This window comes from Primulina tabacum, chromosome 10, assembly GCF_025594145.1.
Source record: "Primulina tabacum isolate GXHZ01 chromosome 10, ASM2559414v2, whole genome shotgun sequence".
Lineage (NCBI taxonomy): Eukaryota > Viridiplantae > Streptophyta > Magnoliopsida > Lamiales > Gesneriaceae > Primulina > Primulina tabacum.
In genome coordinates, this window is record NC_134559.1 from 26563527 (window position 1) to 26589741 (window position 26215).

Here is a 26215-nt window from a genome sequence, read left to right on the forward strand (position 1 = left end):
CTCTTTCTCTCTCGAACCTTCAGCAAAGGGATATGAAAATACAGACAAAATTCATTCTTATCAGCTTTATATCGTGTTTTCCAGAAGTATACGTGCATATGCGTGCTGGAAATCGCACATATTCGCGCTCTGTTCTGCCTATGTGCGCAGTTCTGCGCGGGTGCGCGCCTTGCTCTGTCCGAAACGCTATTTTAGGTTCCGAATTAGGACAAGTGGTCAACATGAAAGTTGTAACTCTATGTCTTAGCTTTCATTTGCCACCAACCTCACTCAATTTTGATATCGGATGCGAGAGTTATGCTCATTCTCCCAGAATGTGGTAGTGCAGGAACTGCAACGCACGATACACTTCGGGATGATTTTGCTCCTATTTCCAAATGGAATTGGACAAATCTCAAAATATGAAAGACTTAGTACAATGTATTAGCTTTCCAATGAAATTGGTCTCATTTCATTTGAACTAATACTCATTTAATTATGCTAGAAACCGTAACATGTGTCACTTTTCTGTTGCGGTTTATCACACGTTTCAAATACAAATCAATTTCTAATACAATATTTCATCCTCACCACCTATTTTCTCACTTTCATTGTAATGATATACATCATATACATAATCACATGACAATTTCATGAATTATCGATAATCAACGTTGGATTTACGATAATACGATACACGGTCCTTACACTAGGTGTGATTGATGCAGGTGATATTGGTTATGTATATGATAATGGAGGTCTTGATGGTTGACTTTGCTGGACTGAAGGTGCACATAACCTGAGGACCGACGCTAGATTTCTGCACTAGTTATGGTTCATGATTTAAGTTATGTTAAAGATATTTTTATGACTTCTATTTATGTTATGAGAGATTTTTGAGAGGTTATAGTATGAGCTATAATTTTCAAATAATTTTTTTAGGTTGGTAAAACGTTTGATGATTTTATGCTTTAAAAGATTTTCCTTTGGATTTTTAAATGTTATTTGGATGTTTATTTTTAAAATGATGTCTAAAATATTTTATACAAATATGTATGGTTCGACCGATGCTATGTAAGGTTAAAAAAAAATTCTAGTACTAGTTAAGAAAACGAATAGCAGACGTTTCAAGTCTTTTCTAGAATCTTGTTGTATTCATTATATTGTGTTGTGAAACTAAGAGTTTCAGTAGGCGAAGGGTAGGTCCTAATGAAGTGGGTGTGCACAAGAGTTGTACTGTAAAAACCAAAGTCTTTTAGTGATGCCTTCTAGAAATTGAAGAACGGGAGACATAGAAGATTTCATCTTCGAACTTCTATAAACAACTATTGTCTACTGCCTACTGTTTTATTGTTTTCACCTCAAACCATCACATCGTTTCCGCACAAGTTATTGTGATCTGCTGGAAATATATTCGAACAAGATAAGCTATAATCTCTAACAGGATTCTAGCACCTTTTCAAAAACGTCAAATAAATGAACTAGTTTATTCACCCCCCTCCAAACTCCAAATCGATCCCCAACAAGTGATATCATAGCTGCTTATTCTTGTTCTGAAAATCTACAACAGAAATGACACTTTTCAACAAAGTCCCTATGTTCTCAAAGGAGGATTTCGATGATTGGAAGATTAGGATGCAAGCCCATTTTGCAGCCCAAGACGATGATATGTGGTTTGTCATCACAAATGGTCCCTTGAAGATTCTAAAGCCTAATACAGCTATTGCTGTTACTGAAGGTGCACCACAATTCGTTGAAAAGCAAAGAAGTGAAAGGACAAGCGAGGACAAGAAGAAAACAAATCTAGACAATGTTGCTAAGGATATTCTTTACAAAACACTTGACAAGTATACCTTCAGCAAAATCAAAATGTGTCCCACAACAAAAGAGATATGGGAGAAACTCATCCAAATTTGTGAAAAAAATGAACAGACAAAGGAAAACAAGCTGTCTGTGGCAATGCAAAATTTTGAAAATCTTAAGATGAAAGCTGGAGAAACTCTAAGAGAATTTGATGAGCGATTCAATAGCTTAGTAAATGAACTAGCAGCTTTAGGAAAGGAACTTGGCAATAGAGAAGTGACACTCAAAGTTATGAGAGCTTTACCCAGGGAATGAGATGTTAAGACAATGGCTATGTGAGTGTCAAAAGATCTGAACAGGTTGGAGCTACATGACTTGTTTGTAGATTTGAAAGCTTATGGGTTTGAATTGGAAGTAAGAAGTGGAGAAGAGCCCTTGTCGAATCAACCTACCAAGGCACTTGCAGCTATTGCTACTGCTACAATTGTTTCATGTGTATCACATACAACTACTATTGAAAGTACATCTGACAAGTCTGCTGAACAAATCAGCAATGATGCAATGTCCCTATTCGTGAAGAAATTTTCAAGATTCATGAAAAAGAATCACCGAGCATACCAAAGTCCAAATCAAAAGTTCAAAAAAGAATCACCACATGGTGATATGGCATGCTTCAACTGTGGAAAAATTGGACATTTTATTGTTGACTGCCCGAAACCTAAGAAGGATGTCCAAAAAGAAGAAGGGGTACAAGAGAAATGATAAGAAATCTAGAAGAGACCGCAAAACAATGATTGCTGAAGAAAGTAAATCGAAATGGGAAGATTCTAGCTCTGAGTCTTCTGACTCAAATAGTCATTCCAGCGATAGTGATGAAGAAGAAATCAAGTGTCTCATGGCGAACACTGAATCAGCCTCGACATCTGGAGAGATATTTGATTTTGATTCTGATGAACTTACAAGAAATGATTTAGTAAAAGCATTGCATGACATGGTAGAAGAGTACTCAAGAATTGTTCAGTCATTCGAGGAAGTTAAAATTGAAAATCAAAACTTGAAAGATCAAATCAGTAAGTTCCCTTGCTTGCAAGAAAACAACTGCAGTGATCTAGAAGTTGAGATAAGTAAATTGAGAACTGAGAATGACAGAGTAAATGCAGATTACCAGAGGATGATGTCTGAAAATCAGAAGCTATCGGTACTAGTGAATGCATGGAATAAGTCTTATGTTTCATTAGAAAAGATGAAAGAATTACAGAAGCAATCTGAAGACAGGAGTGGTCTCGGATTCACTAATGATGAAAGCACTTCTGAAACAAGTAAAAAGCCAAAACTGGATATGTGCAAAGGGAAATACAATCACTTTGTTAAATTCAGTATGGTACATAAACCAGAAGTACCAACTGTTCAAATTGAAAGGTTTGTAGACCAGACGAACAAAATTAAACATTATGGTCTGGGTTACGTTGAACCTAAGAGTAGAATCCATCAGAGTGTTCGATCTAGTAGAGGATTCAACTCAAAAGGACAATCCTCTGTGAAAGTTAGAAACTACCAGTACTATAATTGTAGACCAATTCAGAAGAGATACAGACCAGATGATAAAAAAATAAGGGAATAACAACATCCTAAAATGCATTTTGTTAGAAATAATATTAATAGAACTTCTATTGCACGCACCTCTGGGGATACCAAAAGTACAATATTGCCTAAAATTGTACAAATGTGGGTTCCTAAAGGACTGATAAGGCTTGGACCCAAATAGATTGGGTACCAGTTACTAAATCTTGTGTTTGCAGGAACAAGAGAGGAAAGCCAAGATAAGCAGCTCTACATGGTATCTGGATAGTGGATGTTCCAGACATATGACCGGGCAAAAGAGTCTAATTTCAGAAATATTGAGTTTTAATGGACAAAAGATAACTTTTGGAGATAACTCAAAAGGTAAAACCATGGGTAAGGGTGAGATTATCCATGGTAATATCACTATAAATGATGTGCTATTGGTTGAAAATCTCTGTTACAATTTAATTAGTATTAGTCAACTATGTGATAATGGATACTCAGTAGCTTTTCAGAAGTACACATGCACAATTAAAGCTGTTAATGAGTCTATAGTCTTAACCAGAAAAAGAGAAGACAACACTTACAAAGTATCATGGAACAAAGATCATGTTAATGTTCCTACATGTTTAGTTGCCTTCCTAAGTGATAAACATTGGTTATGGCACAAGAGATTGAATCATCTTAACTTCAAGTCAATCAATAATCTCAAGAAGCAGAATATAGTTGATGGTTTACCTGATACTAGTTTCGTTAAGAATCATGTATGTTCTCATTGTCAACTTGACAAACAAGTAAGATCTAATTTATGAATAAAGGTAGTAAATCAACATCAATATGTTTGGAATTATTGCATATGAACTTGTTTGGTCCAATCCCTATCATGAGCTTAGGGAGAATGAAATAGACTCTTGTTGTTGTTGATGACTTTTCTAGATTTACTTGCGTATTCTTTCTTGCTGGAAAAGATCAAACCAGTGGCCTCCTGATCAAGCTTCTGAAAAAGATTCAAAATGAAAAATCAGTTTCTGTCATTAAAATCAGAAGTGATCGGGGCACTGAATTTACTAACAAAATTCTTGAGTTATATTTTTATGAACATGGTATTCATCATGAATATTCAGCTTCTAGAACGCCTCAATAAAATGGAGTAGCTGAGAGGAGAAACAGAACTCTTAAAGAAGCTGCTAGAACAATGCTAGCGATGCAGACATCTCTCAGCGCTTCTGGGCAGAAGCAATCAACACAGCGTGTTATAAACAAAACAGAACCATGATCAACAAGAGGCATAATTAGACTCGATATGAGATATAGAAAGGGAGTAAGTCTAATGTATCATATTTTCATGTGTTTTATTGTAGATGTTTTGTGCATAATAATGGTAAAAATTATTTATCAGCATTTGATTCAAAATCAGATGTTGGATTTTTTCTTGGATATTCAGCAGTAAGCAAAGCGTATATAATTTTCAATAATAGAACTCTTAATGTTGAATAATCTATTCATGTCGTCTTTGATGAAGATAGAAGTGCTCCTGAAATTTCTAACATGTCAAATCTAAGTAACAGATTAGACATAATTCATCTGGAATTGAATAGTGAAGATGATGCAGAACCAAGTGTCAAAGAAGCTCAAAATCCAGAACCAAACATTCCTATGGTAGAACCAGTTGTACAGACACAGAATGTACCAGAACCAGCAGCTTATATTCCAGAACCTACTACTGCTTTACCTGAGCATGATTAAAATCCATTAAATCAGGAAGAAATCCCTCTAAACCCTTTTTTTGAAGAAAATCACACCCTCCATCTTTGGTTATTGGAAATCCAACAGCTCCATTAAGAACCAGAAGTCAAATTATAAATGAATATATGCATGTTGCTTTTATTTCACAGGATGAACCAAAGAAGATTGAATAAGCTCTTCCGGATCCCAGTTGGATTGAAGCTACGCAAGAAGAGGTGAATCAATTTAAAAGAAATGAAGTGTGGTTTCTTGTACCTAGACCTTCTCATCAAGCAGTTATTGGAACTCGGCGGGTATTTAGAAACAAGCTAAATGTCGGCCTGTGGTATCCCAAGGATTCCTATTTTAATCTTATTGGATATTAAGATGCTGACTATGTAGGTTGCAAACTGGATAGAAAAAGCACAAATGGTTTTTGTTAATTTCTTGGTGGTAGGTTGATCTCCTGGTTCAGTAAAAAGCAGACTTCCATAGCCACTTCTACTGCAGAAGCAGAATATCTTGCTGCTGGAAGTTGCTGCTCTCAATTACTTTGGATGCAACAACTTAAGGACTATGGAGTTCAAGCCTCTGAATCACCTATATTTTGTGACAATTCCAGTGCTATAGTAATTACACACAATCCAGTACTTCATTCCATAACGAAACACATTGACATCAGACACCATTTTATTAGAGATCATGTGCAGAAAAAGGACATTCGTCTGGAATATGTCCCTACCGATCAACAAGCAGCATATATCTTTACAAAACCTCTTCTTGAGACTAAGTTTTCTTATATTCGAAATGTTATTTGTTTAACTGATTTGTCTTAACTACTGATTACTATCTTCTGATTTTTATGGATTAAGTAGAAACAATAGGTAACCTAAGTAAGAGTAGTACAAGAAGAATAACAAAATAAACTGTTTCATTCATCAAATCATATGCGTTACACAAGATAAGCAATTACAATTGTTGATATCAGCAGTATTGAGATTTACAGTAAAAATCCTAACTAGAACCTACTAGAATCATCACCCTCTCTTCGCATGATCATGGTTTGTGAAAGGGATAATTCTGCAGCTTCAATCTAATAATATAGAATAATCTAAATGATTATTCAGGCTACAGATCCAGGAGTTTGTTCCATGTCTTCATCCTATTAAGAACGATGTCTTCAAACATCTTACGGGACGCTGCAAGTTGTCTTTGGAACTCCCTTGCTTTATCCGACTCCGGAGCAGACTCTGATGAACTGCTTGCATTATCCATTTGTTAAGTGTTTAAAATGACTTAGTTTGTGTCTTTGTAAGTATTTATAATTATCCTCAGGCTAGTTGAAGATTCACTCGACTATTCACCTCCTGCGTGTTCCTATTGGAAGAATATCAAGAGTCATCTGTTATTTCCTCCGATCTTCAATTTTCGCATTTAATATTTTTTATTTGAATTAATTTAGGGGGAACATTGTTTAATTGTGACTGATATTTCCGTTTCAAGTCATAAACAAAACGAGATTTGTCTTTTCGATAAAACAATGTGTCTACTGGACTTTGTCAAAAGTGCAGGATATATTTTAGTACTTTATCACTTCGAGTAAGATATTATCATAAAACGACAAATCCTCTTCTGAATTTTTAGTAACCACTTTGGACAGCCCGCCTTTTATTGATTTTAAAAATTTTGAAATCAATGATTCAACTGACACTCATCTTTTAACTTTTCAATCTCACCGTAAACATATTGACACGTGTCCCTATGTTTTCACTGACGACTGTACATTTTGATTTTAACCGCCTATTCTCTCTCTCATTTCACTTTTACGTTACAGATTGTTGCATACTTGCTACTGTTTTCTCTCAAATTTCTTTCTACTACAAAATCTACTTCGAATCCTACTCACTTACAGGAAAATGGCTGGTGCCTATACACTCAATGCTTATCAAGTCAACTTCGCATCGGTACTCACCATCAAGGATGAAAATCTCACTAAAATGTTCAAGGTCATTGAGAAATCTGGTCTTAGAAAATTTATGGAATCACCCGCAATTATTTACAAGACCACCCTCCTGGATTTCTAGGAAAAAGAAACCATTGAGGATGGAAAGATCATATACTCTCAGGGAGATGCGTCAATAACCATCGATGCTGCACTTTGGTATCAACATTCTTTCTCCCATTCTCAGGTAACTTTGAATGTTCTGTTATTACTAAGGAGGAAATGTCTACTGCACTTACCACCTTCTCGGCTTCTGGAGAGGAGCTTTCTCCCTCCTGTTATAAGAAGCTTCTGAAAATGAAGTACCAAATACTCGCTGATATTGTTTCAAAGGAAATTCTGGTAAAAGCTGGCACTTTCGATAAATTGACCAAGGAAAAGGTCCAAGATAATGGCCATCAATTCTAAAGTAAAATTTGATTGGAGTCGCTTTTTATTCAAAATCATGAAGGACATGATTTTAAGAAAGGGTACTGGTTTTGCTGTCCAAATCAGCAAGATGTTGAAGGATGCTGGTTTTCCCCTTACGTCGGAACATGATGGATCGTATGTTACCATGGCCGATGCTGACAACATGCTCGCATTAAGGCCAAAACCAACCGTGACAGAATTTGTTGCCATCAAAAAGGAGATTGGTGATGCTCAAGTTGAGGCTCAAGAACCTCAGAAGAAAGTCAAGCGGAAAAGAGTTGTTTTCTTAACTTATTCCGATAAAACCATATCTGAAGAATCTGCTGCCCCCACCAAAGCCTCACTCCCAGCCACTCCAACCAAAAAGAAACCACGAATCAAAATCTGTATCAAGAAAACAACATCCCTTACTAATCTTGATACTGTCCCCTTGAGACAAGTTTTTCGAACCGTCACCTCATCCAAACCAGTCTCTATCCCTTCTTCAAACCCCGCAGCCATTCCTACTTCAACTACTTCAGCTTCATTTCAAACCCTCAGACCCTCTACTGGAGTTGTAATTAGAGAATCTCTCGCAGGGCATTCTGCTTTTCGACCGGTGCTACCTTCCTCCTCAGACAAAGGCAAAGGTAAAATCGTTGAAGAACCAAAAGATCATGGTGCCAAGTCATCTGTTCAAACAGCTTTTGATCTTCACCTAGATGAAATCAAAAAATCTGCCAGTGAGGATATGATTTTCTTCGATGACTGGCTCAATGTTCGAGTTTTCCACCTCATCACATATTTAAGAACTCCAGGTTCTTATGCCAAAATGGTGTAGAATGAGAAGCAAGTCTTTGCTCCTGCTAAGGCCAGAAATGTCATTGAAGCTATAAACAGAAGAAACTACATTCTTGATCAGCTCAAGCTTCAGAAGCTGGATTCTGTTATGAAGATTCTTAAGTCAAATTTTGATTCCACGGATCCTACTGCTGCTCACGATCAAGATGTCATCCAACTTTTGACTGCCTGGTTGAGATTCCTAAATGAGCAAGTTCTTGCTCAGGAACAGGCTTTTGCACTAGCCTCCGCAATATAGAGTAGGTCATGCCCCAGATATTCTCAAGATAAAGCCAGTTGAGGAAAATAATACAGCTCCTTCTGAAGCTAAAGTTTCCAGTACTCCTGTATCTACGACAATGCCTACTAAATCTTCATCATTAATTTCTGTTTATGACCTGGCGTCCGTTGATGAAGTGATTCAATCGATTGTTCCAACTCCTACTGCACCAGAAGCATCTCTGATTGTTGACTTGGTACTTCCATAAGGAAACCCAGAAGTACAACCAGCAGAACAATCAACGAAAAAATCAGATGTTGCTCCACCTCTTCACTACCAGATTTGGACAAATTTTCTGATGAACATCAAGCAGTAATGGAAGATCTGTTGAATGTTCCATCTGAACCAAATCCAGCTGTTGAGCCACTGGAAACCACCAAAACAGCTACTGATACGCACAAACCAGAAGTCAGTGCAACACTTGAACAAACTACTGCTCTTGATGGAACTTCTGCAGCACCAGCAACAGCTCAATCTACTGCTCAACAGAAGCTGTCCCCTCTACTGCATTGATTGTCCCTCCCTCTGGTTCAGCTGCTCACATTGCTCAAATTGCAGACATCAAGCAGCATATTCAAGAGAAATCTCAATCTCCAGAAGAAGAATTTGCTCTTGAATTTGAGATAGATGTTCCACAAAGAAATCTTAACAATCTCTCAGAGATAGTAAAACAATTTTCTCATGAACATGCTAGTGAATAAGTGCTACTAAATTCTTCTATGACCGCATCTCTAAAGAAGTCACTCGCACGGCAGAATCTTTGGCCAAGATGAATGTTGAAACCAGTATTTTTATGAACTCTATTTTCACAAATCAAAGTAACATTTTGCTGGGTCAGGCTGAGATAACCAAAACTGTCTCCGACCATGATTCCTCTATTCTCTCAGTATCCAACAACGTTGCAGCTTCGAAGCTCGAATTTATTGATGCCAAGATTGAGTCCCAATATCAATCTCTTCATGCTCTTACTGAACGAGTTTCCAACCAAGCACCGTATCTGGAGATGCTAAATGATGGAATTCATACCCTTACTAGCCGGGTGGATGATTTGCTCCCTCGAATTTAGGCTAGTGATGCCAAAAAGGAGGAATCAGAAAGCAGAACATGGGGCAGAACTGGAGATAGCAGACCTCATACAGAGTCATCTTTCAGAGGTCAAGATCCTAAGAACGAGGAAATTATTTTCAGAGACATTGACACCGATTAAGCTCTTTCACATTGAATTATTTTTTATTGTTTATTTGCTTATCGATTATCTTGTTATAAACTCTATCTGCATTTCGTTATAACTGTTTATCTTTATCTTTACTAACATCTAGGTTTTGGCATCACCACAAAGGGAAAAATTGTTAGACTTACTTTAATTGTGGTGATGAGAGTCAAAACCAGTAGGTGGTGATAGTAAAAACAGAGGAAAATATAAAAAGTAGAAGAACTCGTATCGCTACAACAGAAACAGTATTTATCAAGTATTTCATAGCTAAATTTAACGGTTAGCAGAAGCAGAAGCAGAACATAGCCCAAGCAGAAGCAGAACTTAACGTCTTTTGTTTGACCGTTACAAGTCTTAATGTTACATTTACTTTACATAGTACTAGTATTAATTGCACCATTTAATGCTGTACGAAAACATTTAACACACCTTACTAGTTTTGGTATAAAACAAAGATTGATTATTTTGAAGCTTTCTGCAGTACCATTTTTCGATGATAAAGCTGATTCACTCATAGTCAAAGAAGCCGTTTTGTTTATAGATGTTGGATTCGAGATTTTTATATATTAAAGGATCAATCTAGTATAGAGAAAAACAATCATTATCAACAAGGAACACATTCTCTGTCTATCATTTTAATGTTGTTTTGAGAAATCAAGAACTATTCTTTATCTTCAAACTCAATATACCGAAAAGCAGCACACTCATTATACCAGATATCTGATCTTCTGAGATCGTCTTGTTCTGTTGTTTCTTTATCTCTTCACAAGCTATTCATCTTATTACATCGTATTGAGAAAAGTTTGTAATCTGGAAAAGAGTCTTTTCCAGAATCTTGTTGTATTCATTATATTGTGTTGTGAAACTAAGAGTTTCAGTAGGCGAAGGGTAAGTCTTACTGAAGTGGATGTGTACAAGAGTTGTACTGTAAAAATCAAAGTCTTTTAGTGATACCTTCTGGAAACTGAAGAAGGGGAGACATAGAAGATTTCATCTTCGAACTTCCAGAAACAACTACTGTCTACTGCCTACTGTTTTATTGTTTTTACTTCAAATAATCAGATCGTTTCCGCACAAATTATTGTGATCTGCTGGAAATATATTTGAATAAGATAAGCTATAATATCTAACATGATTATAGCACCTTTGCAAAAACGTCAAAGAAAGGAACGAGTTTATTCACCCCCCCTCTAAACTCTAAATCGATCCCCAACAAAATCCATAAATCGTCACCCACAAAAATCATACAGTCAGCTTTTAAAATAATCCAAAACTAGACTTCAAAATAAAGTATAAAAATCTTTAAATAAATAATCCTCAAAATCTTTACGTAAAACTTTTAAATACTAAGTAAATGAGGATAATAAATCTAGTGAGTCTAATGAATCAACACATTCTAACCATACGTAGCAAATAATATATACATAGGCTCATGAATTAAAATCATACTTTTATATAAAATAAGCTAGCATATATTTGTAAGCGTAAATAAATTATAAATCATTAAATCATAAAGATTTCCATTATCATATATCATTTTGGGTGAAGTTTGATCCTTTAAAGTGACTATCTGTAATCATATCATCATGTGATCGACTGATCAGTCTTAGCTCATTATTTTGCATGGGTGCGGCCGTCAGCAACTTTCGTCGCTGGGTCTCGCCAAATATGGAAATATGATCATTAGGATCCTTTTGGGGCCTTCTCCCGTAAACGGGATCCCTCTAGGATATTTTCTTTCATGATATCCTTAATCATATTATATCATATTTTTAACAGCACGTCCTTCAAAATATTTTCCTTTCCTTTTATTTATAAAATATCATATTCTTCAAACTCATAAAATAGCATTTTCAGGAAAAATCGTATAGCTTTAGCATATATCGTAAAAATATATTATTTTCATCATAAACATTTTAAAATATCATTTAACATGTATTATGATTCTTCGAGACATTGTCAGACCTTTCGTACTACTTTGAACGTAAAATTACCATTTTACCCTTGGACTCCAAAATTCTCGATTTTGACTTTTCTCACTTTTATTGACCCGAGCCTATCCCAAAACATCATATAAGCTTAAATTTGACTTTTAAAATTTTTTTAAACGTAAACCCGAGCCTTTCGATTTAATTACTCAATAACTAAACCGTGAAGCGTTACAAACCCGAATTAATTTCAAACTTAATATTTTCTTTCCAAACTTTAAACTTCAACTTTTCATATCTAAACTATCCCCATAAGCCACAAACAACATCCCGTGAACCATGGTTCGAGCCACATTCCTTCCTAGCCCAAAATCGAGCCCTAATTCCCCAAACCAAGCCGCGCCCTTACGCTAACCATGCCATCCTCGAGCCAGCTGTGGACCAGCCCATGCCCCGACCCTGGCTGACCCTCGCGGACCTTACACAAACTACCTAGACCAGTGCACCAGCCCCCACCGCAAGACAAGCCGCGCACGGCTCCTATTTCCTTAGGGTTTGCGGCTATCACCCTGCTCGTCTACCACCCAGCCCAGTTGCCTAGGAACCCATGTAGGACCTAGCCAAGACCTCTCCTGATAAAAAATGAGCCAGACCAAGCCTCGTGCGTCCTGCCTCCTAGTCGCGCGCACACATACGCAGGAAACCCTATGGCTTGCGGCTCCATCGCATGTCATGAGTCCAGCCATGCTAGGACTTCTCCTAGCCCTAGGACGCAGTCTCCACTCGGGCCCCTGTCCAGCCGCTGCCCTAGCTGAGCCAAGGAACCCATGGAATAACCTAGAAACCCTAGGTTCGAATCTCCCTTTGCCATGCACATTCTCTCATACGTTCCACCGTTAAAAGAATCTTTTATGACCCATATACGTCTCCTATTGGCCACTTGTCTCTTATAATATCTAACACAATTCATATACGTATAGAAGCATTACAACTTTGAAAAATATACGTGTAACGTTAAATTATTTGATTTAAATAAATTTTCATGCTTCAAAACAAAAATCATGCATAATATGATTTGAATGGTGCAAAAGAAAGGTTTTGAAGCGTGAATTTGCATTAAAAATGCTCGAATATTTGATCACTGGCGTGGGTTGCGAAGCAGGACGAACAAGCGATGAAAATCCTTGAACTTTGCTCTCCAATTTTTCGAAAATTTAGTGTATGTGGTGTGTGCAAGGTTTTGGCTGAATGAGGGTTTAGAGCCCTAGTTTTGATTTTATAAATTTCGTTTTTTAGGTGTTAAAATGTTAAGGTTTTAGGCTTTTAAGTTTAGGTAAAACTAGGCCCAATAATTTTAGTTAAATTAGGCCATTAAAACCTATTTAATTGAAAAATAAAAGTTTACAAAAATTTGTTTTAAAAAATAATATTTTTGGGCTTTTAGAAGTAATTCATTTGACTAAAACCATCTTTCCAGATAAAATCGAGCCCGTCTCGTAAAATAATTTGGACTCAATATTTTTAGAAAATTTTAATCATATATGATCGTATTATCGAGTATTAAGAACATTTATCGAAAATATTCTCATCTTGGTCGTCCCCGATCTCCTTCCCCAGCCTATTATTGAATATCCAGATAAAATCTTTAATTTTCATGAAATGATGCAATTAAACGTTCAATCATATAATATGCGTAATTTAAGCATTTAAAATCAAATAAATAAATAAACTAAGTAATTTAAATAATTTTCATGCATGTGGTTTACGCGTAGTGATTTTTGGACGTTACAAGAGTTGAGGCGATATTCAACTTAATGTAATATTTATAAAACTCATCACATTATATGTTCAATAAATTGTACCTTAGAAGTTAAGCTTTAACTTAATAAATTAAAATTTGAAATATTAACATGAAGATATTTAGCAAAATGACCTTGATATTTTTTTAAAAAAATAACTGTTACAAGTGTATTTGTTATGAAAGGTTCGGTTTTTTTAAAAAACTTAACTAAGATCATTTTTCAAAATTACAATCTACCAACAAGTTTCACTCAGATTCAAAATTATAAATTTTGAAATTATTTTAAATGTATTTTCAAAATTTACTTTTATTAAATAGAATAATTGTGATGTCCGAGATTTTTATTCTGTTAATTAGAGATTATTGATTATGAATTGATTTGATTATAGACGGGAAGGATCAGACTGGGAAAGACAAAAGAAGACATGTTATGTGCGAGGATTGAACCCCTCGCGCATATGCGCGACCAAGTAGGGCGCATATGCGCGAGGCAGGCACAGAACCTCGCGCATATGCGCGAGCATGGCAGAGAATCTCGTGCATAGGCGCGAAGAGAGGACGCGCATATGCGCTAGCTGAGGGAATGAAGAATGCCGAGACAGAGTGTCTCGCACATATGCGCCGGAGGAGGTCGCGCATATGCACGAGACGTGCAGCATAAAGATTGAGCCACATGGCTTAGAAATGCAATATATATGTAAATTGACTTTCATTTCCTTCAGAATTCAAGAAGAAGGAATCGAGAAAAGCTTCAGAGCAAAACTTCAAGTCTCGTGATATTAGAATTTGGTTTGCGAACGATCCGACCGTCAGAACTTCAATCCGACTTTAGTACCGTGCTCCTCTCAACAAAAGCTTCAAGAATATGTAAGTGTTCTTATGATTTAGCATGGTTGGAAAATCTGATATGGAAGGAATTATGATATGACTGATATTATCTATTCCTGATACTGTTGTAATTGTATAATCGAAATCAGATCGAAGAACAGACACCGTATGAAATTGTTATGATTTTCAGAGTAAATTTGATTGAGATTATACAGATTTGATATCAGAATGAGTTTGATATTGATTATGAGTTATGATTTGTATCTGTTGACATTGTATTGCTGTGTATATCGAGATTGTGCAGTTATGCCGTCGAAACAGAATTAGATTGAGTTCTGATTATATCCAGTATTGATTTGAGTTGAATATTGATATTGTACTTCTCGAATATTTTATTCCAGAGTGGGTATTGACGACTTCGAAGAACGATCAGAACCAGACTGGTATTGATTTCATTGATCAGACTGACCTACAAAAAGAAAGGTATAAATCAATGTTGAACCGGGAAGATTCGACTTGAGTTTGATTCGACTTGAGTTTCCCAAAACCACATACTTATTTTATTGCATTGATGTTTGCAACTCATGATATTGATATGCTTAGTCTATTGATTTATAGCGAAACATGTATTGAGTCATGGGCGGATGTGCCTAGTCATTGGCTGAGGTGCCAAGTCTTTGGCGGATGTGCCAAGACACTGGATGTTTGGTTTATATCGATTTTGCTTAGGAGCAGATCGACTTCTATTGCTGAGATTCGATATAGTGTTTCAATGTCCAGGAACCGGGATCCCTAGATTAGAGAAGAGTCGAGTCAGAGATTATGAGTCGAGAGTTGATTTACAGTTTTATATCGATTCATGTCTTTCAGATTGTGATGCATGTTATTGATAACTGTTCCATGCTCTTATATATGTTTATATGATTGCATGTATATGTTGTTTATACTGGGAATGTATTTTTCGCCGGGGTTATCCGGCTGTTGTTGTGTTTATTTGTGTGCATGACAACAGGTGGGACAGGATCAAGGTCGAGAAGAGGATGAGAGATCAAGATTAGCGTGGAGATCTGGACTTAGAAGTAAATTTGATTTTCAGCACTTGATGTAGATGCTGAACACTAGTGGATCTGAACATATGTTGTACAAGACTTGTACTTTACTTTCGATGTTTATATCAGATTGATTATCAGATGTTCTGCACTCATGTATTTTAAAAAAAAAAATTTTTGGACCCAGATTAATTAACTGATCCTAATTATGATTTAGAAAATGAATTAGGTTCGGGTCCTCACAGCAGGTGGTATCAGAGCAGTAGGTTCCTTAAACTGAGATTGAAGCTTGTGAGCAGGGTAGATTGAGTTTTCTCTCCTGCTTTTGCATTGCTAGCATGTTTTACTGCTTGAAATACATGTTTACTTGATTATCTGATTTAATTGTAAACATGTGTTATTGAGAATGAATCAAAACCGATTCTTGATCAGAGGTAAGATGATCAGAAGGGGACTGAGACATATTTGTCAGATTTGATTACTAACCATTTTGATAATCAGATATGCCTCCTCGAAGAATCCCAGAACAGGGTAGTACCTCGAATAATCCGATGGATGTCACAGCAACTCCTATGGAAACCTTGCTGAAGAGATTTCAGTCGTTCAAACCACTGACTCTGAAAGGCACCGAGACTTCAGTTGACTGTGAGAGTTGGCTTGATGATATAGAGATGCTGTTTGATTCATTGGATTACACAGATGAGCGACGAGTCAGACTGATTGGGCATCAGTTGCATGATGTTGCGAAGAACTGGTGGCTTACGATGAAGAGGGCTTTGGAGCATCGAGGTACAGTTATTATTTGGAAAATCTTTAAAACTGAATGTTATTCCCAGTATCGTACAGAAAAGACAAGGGGGCAGAGTTTGATAATCTGAGACAGGGTCAGTTGAATATAGAAGAATATGTGGCCAAATTCTCTACCTTGTTGCGATTTGCTCCACATGTTGCTAAGAGTGATGAAGCTGTTGCTGATCAATTCATCAACGGATTGAATCCCGAGATCTTTACATTGGTAAACACTGGAAGACCGAATAATTTTGATGATGCCCTGAACAGAGCAAAAGGAGCTGAAGCTGGCCTGATTAGGCAGAAAGGAGCTTCGTATGTTGCCCCAGCACCGAAACAGCAACAATCTCCCACTCAATTTCACCAACCACCTCCCAGATTCGAGAGTGGCAGTAGCAGCAGTGGAAAGAAAGATCATTTGAAAGCCAGAGGAAGACAGTTCAAGAAGCTGGGTAGTAGTTCATCTAGCTCCAGTGGTTCCCGACAAAGCCAGAGTTATACAGGGGCTTATTGCAGAACATATGGTGGAAAACATCCTACCAAGCAATGCCAAGTAGTATTTGGTAGTTGCCGCATCTGCAGACAGCAGGGACATTTTGCTAGAGTATGTCCACAGTGAGGTTCCCAAGGACCCCAGGGAGCAGAATCATCTGGATCAGTAGCACAAACTGATAGACGATCATCTGCTGTTCATTCTTTCCAGCCACCACCGACTAGTACTCAGTCCCAGCAAAGGCCAGGAGGAAGCCAGACTGTTAGCCAGCCTCCGAGACAGCAGGCCAGAGTATTTGCTTTGAATGAAGAACAGGCACATGAAGCACCAAATGATGTTGTTGTAGGTAACTGTTCTTTATGTGGTTATCCTGCTTACGTATTGATTGATACGGAAGCATCCCATAATTTTATTTCTGAGCGATTTGCATTGATTCATGCATTACCTGTTGAGTCATTATCTGCTGTAGTATTTGTCTCTTCACCTTTGGGAAGAGGTCTTATATCAGTGAATTCTGTGAAACATTGTATGCTACAGTATGACGGGCATGAGATTGAGTTAGATTATATTGTACTTGGGTTGTCTGATTTTGACTGCATTATTGGTATTGATATGCTGACCAAGTACAGAGCTACCGTAGACTGTTTCCAGAAGATTGTAAGATTCAGACCTGAGATGGCTGATGAATGAAAATTTTACGGTAAGGGTTCTAGATCGAGAATTCCTTTGATATCTGCATTATCTATGACTCAATTATTACAGAAAGGAGCAGAGGGATTCCTTGTGTATTCAGTAGACGTACTGAAATCGAGCCCATCATTGGCTGATTTTCCAGTGGTATGTGAGTTTGCTGATGTCTTCCCAGATGAGATTCCGGGTTTGCCTCCAGTCCAAGAGATAGACTTTAGCATTGAATTGTTACCAAGTACAGTTCCGATTTCTAGAGATCCGTACAGAATGACACCGATTTAATTGAAAGAACTGAAAGATCAGTTAGAAGATTTACTGGCCAAAGGTTACATCAGACCGAGTGTTTCTCCTTGGGGTGCTCCAGTACTGTTTGTCAGAAATAAGGATGGTTCAATGAGACTCTACATTGACTATCGGCAACTAAATAAGGCTACGGTAAAGAATAAATACCCTTTGCCTCGTATCGATGATTTATTTGATCAGTTGTAGGGTTCTTCTGTGTATTCCAAGATCGATCTGAGATCTGAATATCATCAGCTGAGAGTTAGAGATTTTGATATCTCGAAGACAGCTTTCTGAACCAGGTATGACCATTATGAGTTTATAGTCATGTCGTTTGGTTTAATGAATGCTCCAGCTGTATTTATGGGTTTGAAGAATCGTGTGTTTCAAAAGTATCTCGATGATTTTGTGATTATTTTTATTGATTATATTCTTATTTATTCCAAGAATATGATTGATCATGCTGAGCACTTGAGAACTGTGTTGAAAATTTTGAGGGCTGAGAAATTGTATGCCAAGCTGTCGAAATGTGAATTCTGGCTGAAGCAAGTGATATTTTTGGGACATATTATATCTAGAAATGGTATTTATGTTGATCCTAGCAAGGTTGAGGCAGTGATTAACTCGCCTAGACCGACATCTGTGCCAGAGATACGCAGTTTTATGGGTTTAGCAGGATACTATCGACGATTTATTAAAGATTTCTTCAGTATTGCGAAGCCTATTACTTAGTTGACTCAGAAGAATGCACGTTTGTTTGGTCAGATGAATGTGAAGCCAGTTCTCTAGAGTTGAAGAAGAGATTGACCAGTGCTCTGGTGTTGACTATTCTGTCAGGTACTGGAGGTTTTGTTGTATATTGTGATGCTTCTCACAGAGGATTGGGCTGTGTTTTGATGCAGCGAGGACAATTTATTGCCTATGTCTCAAGACAATTGAAGCCACATGAGTCTCGCTACCCAATTCATGATCTTGAATTGGCAGCCATCATCTTTGAATTGAAGATATGGCGACATTATCTATACGGTGAGAAGTTTGAGATCTATTCTGATCACAAGAATCTGAAATACCTATTTTCACAGCCTGAATTGAATATGAGACAACGAAGATGCCTTGATTTACTGAAAAACTTTGATTGTGAAATCAAATACTATCCGGGAAAGTCTAATGCAGCAGCTGATGCACTGAGTCTAAAGGTATGTTCCTTATCCTATCGATGATTGGTGTTTCGAATTTGATAGAAGATTGTTGTTTTTCTGGGTTGACATTTGAGACAGATTGTAAACCATTGAGACTCTATGCTGTTCAAGTCGAACCAGAGATGATTTTGAGAATTAAAGAAGCTCAGAAAATTGATCAGAATGTTCAGAACTCGATTGCGATGGTCAGAGCAGGGCATCGATCAAAATATTAGGTTCGTGATGATGAATTATATGTGAATAATCTTCTTGTTGTGCCAGATGTTTCAGATTTGAAACGACAGATATTGTCAGAAGCGCACAGTAGTCGATTCAGTATTTATCCTGGTGGCAGAAAGTTGTATAATGATTTGAAAAGACAGTTTTGGTAGAAACAGATGAAGGCAGATATTGCAGAGTTTGTATCAAAATGTCTGAATTGCCAACAGGTGAAAGCCGAAAGAAAGAAACCAGGAGGTTTATTACACAGCTTGTCTATTCCTGAATGGAAAGAGATCACATTTCTATGGATTTTGTGACGAAGCTACCGCTATCCTCCCGAGGTTGTGATGCGATTTGGGTCGTGATTGACAGATTAACCAAATCAGCATGTTTTATTCCGTACAAGATGACGTACAGACATGACCATATGGCAGAGATTTATGTCAGAGAAGTGGTCAGATTGCATGGAGTGCCGAAGTCGATTGTATCAGACCGTGATCCTCGGTTTACTTTGCACTTTTGGCACAGTTTGCAGCAAGCTCTAGGTACGAAGTTACATCTGAATACCGTATATCATCCATAGAAAGACGGACAGTCAGAGCGGACTATCCAGACATTGGAAGATATGCTTAGAGCTGTAGTGCTAGATTTTGGCACTAGTTGGCAAGAATCTTTGCCACTTTGTGAGTTTTCGTACAACAACAGCTATCAGACGAGTATAGAGATGGCTCCATTTGAAGCGTTGTACAGCAAGAAGTGCAGATCCCTTCTTTATTGGGATGTAATCTCCGAGGTAGATTAGATTGGGCCTGATATGATCCGAGATATGACTGAAAAAGTAAAGTTGATTCAGAAGAGAATGAAGACAGCTCAAGACAGACAGGCCAAATATGCCAATGTTCGTCGTCGACCATTAGTATTTAAGGCATGAGACAGAGTATTTCTGAAGATTTATCCTTTCAGAGGCGTTGTCAGATTTGGCAAGAAAGGGAAGTTGTCTCCACGATATATCGGTCCTTATGAGATTCTCGAGAAGATAGGAGATCCTGCCTATCAACTCGCTTTACCACCTTCTCTATCTAGAATACATGATGTCTTTTATGTATCTTTATTGCAGAAATATCTTCCTGATGCATCTCATATTCTTCAGTCAGACGAGGCAGAACTTGATAAAGACACTGAGTTATTTTGAAAACCGATTCAGATTCTTGATCGTAAAGAAAAGAAACTCAGAACAAAGACTATTCCGCTTGTGAAAGTCCAGTGGAGTCATCATGGCATTGAAGAAGCTACCTGGGAGACTGAATCAGATATGAGACAGAAATTCCCAGAATTATTTCATTGATGTGAGTCTCTTTATTTTGCTTATGTATATCTCCTTCTTGGATTTGATTTGATTGCCTGTGATTTTGAGGATGAAATCAGATCTTAGAGGGGGAGAAATGTGATGCCCGAGATTTTTATTCTGTTAATATGAGATTATTGATTATGAATTGATGTGATTATAGACGGAAATGATCAGACTGGGAAGACAAAAGAAGACATGTTATGTGCGAGGACTGAACCCCTCGCGCATATGCGCGACCAAGCAGGGCGCATATGCGCGAGGCAGGCAGAGAACCTCGCGCATATGCACGACACGAGCCGCACATATGCGCGAGCATGGCAGACAACGTCGCGCATATGCGCGAGCTGAGGGAATGAAGAATGCCGAGATAGAGTGTCTCGCGCATATGCGCCGGAGGAGGTCGCGCATATGCGCGAGACGTGCAGCATAAAGATTGAGCCACATGGCTTAGACATGCAATATATATGTAAATTGACTTTCATTTCCTTCACAATTCAAGAAGAAGGAATCGAGAAAAGCTTCAGAGCAAAACTTCAAGTCTCGTGATATTAGAATTTGGTTTGCGAACGATCCGACCGTCAGAACTTCAATCCGACTTTAGTACCGTGCTCCTCTCAACCAAAGCTTCAAGAATATGTAAGTGTTCTTATGATTTAGCATTGTTGGAAAATCTGATATGGAAGGAATTATGATATGACTGATATTATCTATTCCTGAGACTGTTGTAATTTTATAATCGAAATCAGATCGAAGAACAGACACCGTATGAAATTGTTATTATTTTCAGAGTGAATTTGATTCAAATTATACATATTTGATATCAAATTGAGTTTGTTATTGATTATGAGTTATGATTTGTATCTGTTGACATTGTATTGCTGTGTATATCGAGATTGTGCAGTTATGCCGTCGAAACAGAATTAGATTGAGTTCTGATTATATCCAGTATTGATTTGAGTTGTATATTGATATTGTACTTCTCGAATATTTTATTCCAGAGTGGGTATTGACGACTTCGAAGAACGATCAGAACCAGACTGGTATTGATTTCATTGATCAGACTGACCTACAAAAAGAAAGGTATAAATCAATGTTGAACCGGGAAGATTCGACTTGAGTTTGATTCGACTTGAGTTTCCCAAAACCACATACTTATTTTATTGCATTGATGTTTGCAACTCATGATATTGATATGCTTAGTCTATTGATTTATAGCGAAACATGTATTGAGTCATGGGCGGATGTGCCTAGTCATTGGCTGAGGTGCCAAGTCTTTGGCGGATGTGCCAAGACACTGGATGTTTGGTTTATATCGATGTTGCTTAGGAGCAGATCTACTTCTATTGCTGAGATTTGATATAGTGTTTCAATGTCCAGGAACCGGGATCCCTAGATTAGAGAAGAGTCGAGTCAGAGATTATGAGTCGAGAGTTGATTTACAGTTTTATATCGATTCATGTCTTTCAGATTGTGATGCATGTTATTGATAACTGTTCCATGCTTTTATATATGTTTATATGATTGCATGTATATGTTGTTTATACTGGGAATGTATTTCTCACCGGGGTTATCCGGCTGTTGTTGTGTTTGTATGTGTGCATGACAACAGGTGAGACAGGATCAGGGTCGAGAAGAGGATGAGAGATCAAGATTAGCGTGGAGATTCGGACTTAGAAGTAGATTTGATTTTCAGCACTTGATGTAGTTGTTGAACACTAGTGGATCTGAACATATGTTTTACAAACTTGTACTTTACTTTCGATGTTTATATCAGATTGATTATCAGATGTTGCGCGCTCATTTATTTTTTAAAAAAAAATTTTGGACCCAGATTAATTAACTGATCCTAATAATGATTAAAATGAATTAGGCTCGGGTCCCCACAATAATTGATAAAATAAATCAATAATAATTTTATCGTTATCCTATCAATTCGTCAGAAGTTCATTTTACTATTACATTTATGAAATTCATATAAATTAATATATGCCTAAGACATAAAAATTAATATATGCCTAAGAAATTCATATAAATTAATAATTTATTTTGGTGAACATTCGATATTATAAAATAATATTTGAATAAAATAATAGCTACTTTATACAACACAAAAAATATGGCTATGAAATTTGGAATGAGATAATATTTTTTTAATTTTCCAGATTAGGTGTAGAGTATATGATGCTGCTGAAATCGGGGATGGTAGCTGGGAGGTCGGATCTTCGCTTGGGAAGCTCGGATCGGACCTTCGAAAGGTAGCTGAAAGGTCGGATCTTCACTTGGGGAGCTCGGATCGGACCTTCGAAATCTGAAAGTATAAACAAGAGTGTTAGAAGGGGGCTAGAAGGTTGTTCTGGCGTAGCCCCTCCGACGCTCAAGTCAGAGAATAGAAAACTAAGAGAGTAATGTGTGTGCTGAGAGAATATGAATATATGAATGAATAAACAGTAAACGAAACCTGGTATTTATAGGGGAACGATAGAGTCTTGATTTGGTAGGTTTAGATCCTCAGAATCTTGAAAGATTTGGGTATATTTTGTGCCAGATTTGGTTAGATCTTGTGCCAGATTTGGTTAGATCTTTAATGGGCTTTACCTTTCTGGGCTTCGATTTCTCTGGGCTACGCGCTAATTCCTGAGTAAGAACTCTCGCAAGTACGAGCTTGCCTGAAGTCTGGACCCCATGGGAGCTCGGCGTGGGAGCTCAGCCGAGACGTTTCCAATCACACCGATACCATAATCTTGAAGGTCGGCTCGGCTTCATGTTGGAAGGTTGGCATGGGAGGTCGGCTGACCTCTTTGATCGACGGAACTGCTGATGGGATGACCTCCCGTGCTTCTCTGAATGCCGGGTCCTCAACTAGGTGAGCTACTGAGAGCGGGCCGAGCCCATCCTCAATCCAGGGGTATCACGAGTCCCCCCTCAAGTCGAGCTGACGTCGTAGACTAGAAGCTCATTGTGGTTCAAGCTCTTGGTGGCCCATGGGCTGTCCTGAGATAGGTCGGCCAGGCACTTGGAGCTCGGCAAACACTAAATAATAACATGATGTCATACTGAGAAAGGTCGGCCGGACTCTTGGAGCTCGACCAAACACCTAATAAACAATAACCTGAGGTCATCCTGGCAGAGGTCGGCCGAGCTCCAAGCCGGGCTCTTGGAGCTCGGCCCAACATTTAATAAGATAATGACCCGATGGTTCCTGGTGGGTGAGGTTGGCCGGCTTTGGGAGGTCGGCCACACACCTAAATAAAATAGTAACATGATGAGGTGACACTGAGAGAGGTCGGCCAGCCTTTGTGAGCTCGGTCCAACGCCTAATAAGATAATGACCCGATGGGATCCCGCTGGGTGAGGTCGGCCACACACCTAAATGAAATAGTAACCAGATGAGGTCACACTGAGATAGGTCGGCCAGCCTTTGATTTCTTGGTCCAACAATTATTAAGATAATGACCTGATGGGATAATCCTAAGAGAGGTCGGCCTGGCTATGGGAGCTCGGCCCAACACGATAGATAATAACCCGAGGAGGTCATCCTCAGGGAGGTCGGCTGAGAGCTCGGCCCAACACTTCATAAAATAATAATCCGAGGAGGTCATTCTGAGGGAGGTCGATCAGGAGCTCGGCCCAACACTTCATAAAGTAATAACTCGTGGCGATCATCCTGAGAGAGGTCGGCCGGGCTATGGGAGCTCGGCCCAATACTTGATAGATAATAACCCGAGGAGGTCATCCTCGGGGAGGTCGGTTGGGAACTCGGCCCAACACTTCATAGATAATAACATGAGATCATCCTGAGGGAGATCGTCCGGGCTATGGGAGCTTGGCCCAACAGGATAGATAATAACTCGAGGAGGTCATCCTCAGAGAGGTCGGTTGGGAGCTCGGCCCAACACTTCATAATGTAATAACCCGAGGAGGTCATCCCGAGAGAGGTCGATCGGGCTATGGGAGCTCGGCCCAAAACTTGATAGATAATAACATGAGATCATCCTGAGAGAGATCAGCCAGGCTATGGGAGCTCGGCCCAACAGGATAGATAATAACCCGAGGAGGTCATCCTCAGGGAGGTCGGCTGGGAGCTCGGCCCAACACTTCATAAAGTAATAACCAGAGGAAGTCATCCCGAGAGAGGTCGACCGGGCAATGGGAGCTCGGCCCAACATGATAGATAATAACCCGAGGAAGTCATCCTCAGAGAGGTCGGCTGGGAGCTCGGCCCAACACTTCATAAAGTAATAACCCGAGGAGGTCATCCCGAGAGAGGTCGACTGGGCTATCGGAGCTCGGCCCAACACTTGATAGATAATAACATGAGATCATCCTGAGAGAGATCGGCTGGGCTATGGGAGATCGGCCCAACAGGATAGATAATAACCCGAGGGGGTCATCCTCAGGGAGGTCGGCTGGGCTATGGGAGCTCGGCCCAACACTTGATAGATAATAACCCGAGGAGGACATTCTCGGGGAGGTCGGCTGGGAGCTCGGTCCAACACTTCATAAAATAAAAACCCGAGGAGGTCATCTCGAGGGAGTTCGACCGGGAGCTCGGCCCAACACTTCATAAAGTAATAACCCGAGGAGGTCATCCCGAGAGAGGTTGGCCGGGCTATGGGAGCTCAGCCCAACACTTGATAGATAATAATCCGAGGAGGTCATCCCGAGGGAGGTTGGCTGGGAGCTCGGCCAAAAACTTCATCAAGTAATAACCCTGAGGAGGTCATCCTCAAGGGAGGTTGGCTGAGAGCTCGGCCCAACACTTCATAAAGTAATAATCCGAGGAGGTCATCCTGAGGGAGGTCGACCGGGAGCTTGGTCCAACACTTCATAGAGTAATAACTCGAGGAGGTCTTCTTGAGGGAGGTCGGCCGGGCTATGGGAGTTCGGCCCAACACTTGATAGATAATAACATGGGATAATCCTGAGAGAGATTGGCCGGGCTATGGGAGCTCGGCACAACACGATAAAGTAATAACCCTTGGAGGTCATTCCGAGGGAGGTCGGCCAGATCTTGGAGGTCGGCCGAACACTAAATAAACATAATGACTTGTTGAGGTCACTCTGATAGAGGTCGGCCCGGCTTTGGGAGGTCGGCCGAAAACTTAATAAAATAATGACTTGGTAAGGTCACACTGAGGGAGGTCGGCCAGATCTGGGAGGTGTGCCGAACACTTAATAAACATGACCTGTTGAGGTCACTCTGATAGAGGTCGTCCCGGCTTTGGGAGGTCGGCCGAAAACTTAATAAAATAATCTGGTAAGGTCACGCTGAGGGAGGTCGGCCAGATCTGGGAGGTTGGCCGAACACTTAACATAATGACTTGTTGAGGTCCCTCTGACAGAGGTCGGCCCGGCTTTGGGAGGTCGGCCGAAAACTTAATAAAATAATGACTTGGTAAGGTCACACTGAGGGAGGTCGGACAGATCTGAGAGGTCGGCCGAACACTTAATAAACATAATGACTTGTTGAGGTCATGCTGAGGGAGGTCGGCCAGATCTGGGAGGTCGGCCGAACACTTAATAAACATAATAACTTATTGAGGTCACTCTGATAAAGGTCGGCCCGGCTTTGGGAGGTCGGCCGAAAACTTAATAAAATAATGAATTGGTAAGGTCACGCAGAAGGAGGTCGGCCGAACACTAATAAAGTAATTACGGTAAACCATAGAGTTTCTGCCGAGCTGAGGTTCGGATAAATATGCGCAACATAATTTCGGCGAGACGGGCTATAAAGTCTTTAAAGCTCCTGAACTTAGTTGGGGTGACAATCTTCAAAACCTTGGCGTAATCAAGCTGAGGTGAGCTCTGGGTT

At 39.0% G+C, this 26215-nt stretch overlaps 1 protein-coding gene across 1 annotated transcript; it reads left to right on the plus strand.

Annotated features, from left to right (window-relative positions):
• The first annotated feature begins 1551 nt into the window (after window positions 1-1551).
• Window positions 1552-2097, plus strand: LOC142505012 (uncharacterized). Its single transcript, XM_075617838.1, has one exon. It carries the CDS (start codon window positions 1552-1554, stop codon window positions 2095-2097), a length of 546 nt encoding a protein of 181 aa, XP_075473953.1.
• The last annotated feature ends 24118 nt before the right edge of the window (window positions 2098-26215 follow it).

Excerpts from the sequence above, each read along its gene's own strand:
- LOC142505012 (XM_075617838.1), top strand. The coding sequence starts at position 1,552 with ATGACACTTTTCAACAAAGTCCCTATGTTCTCAAAGGAGGATTTCGAT.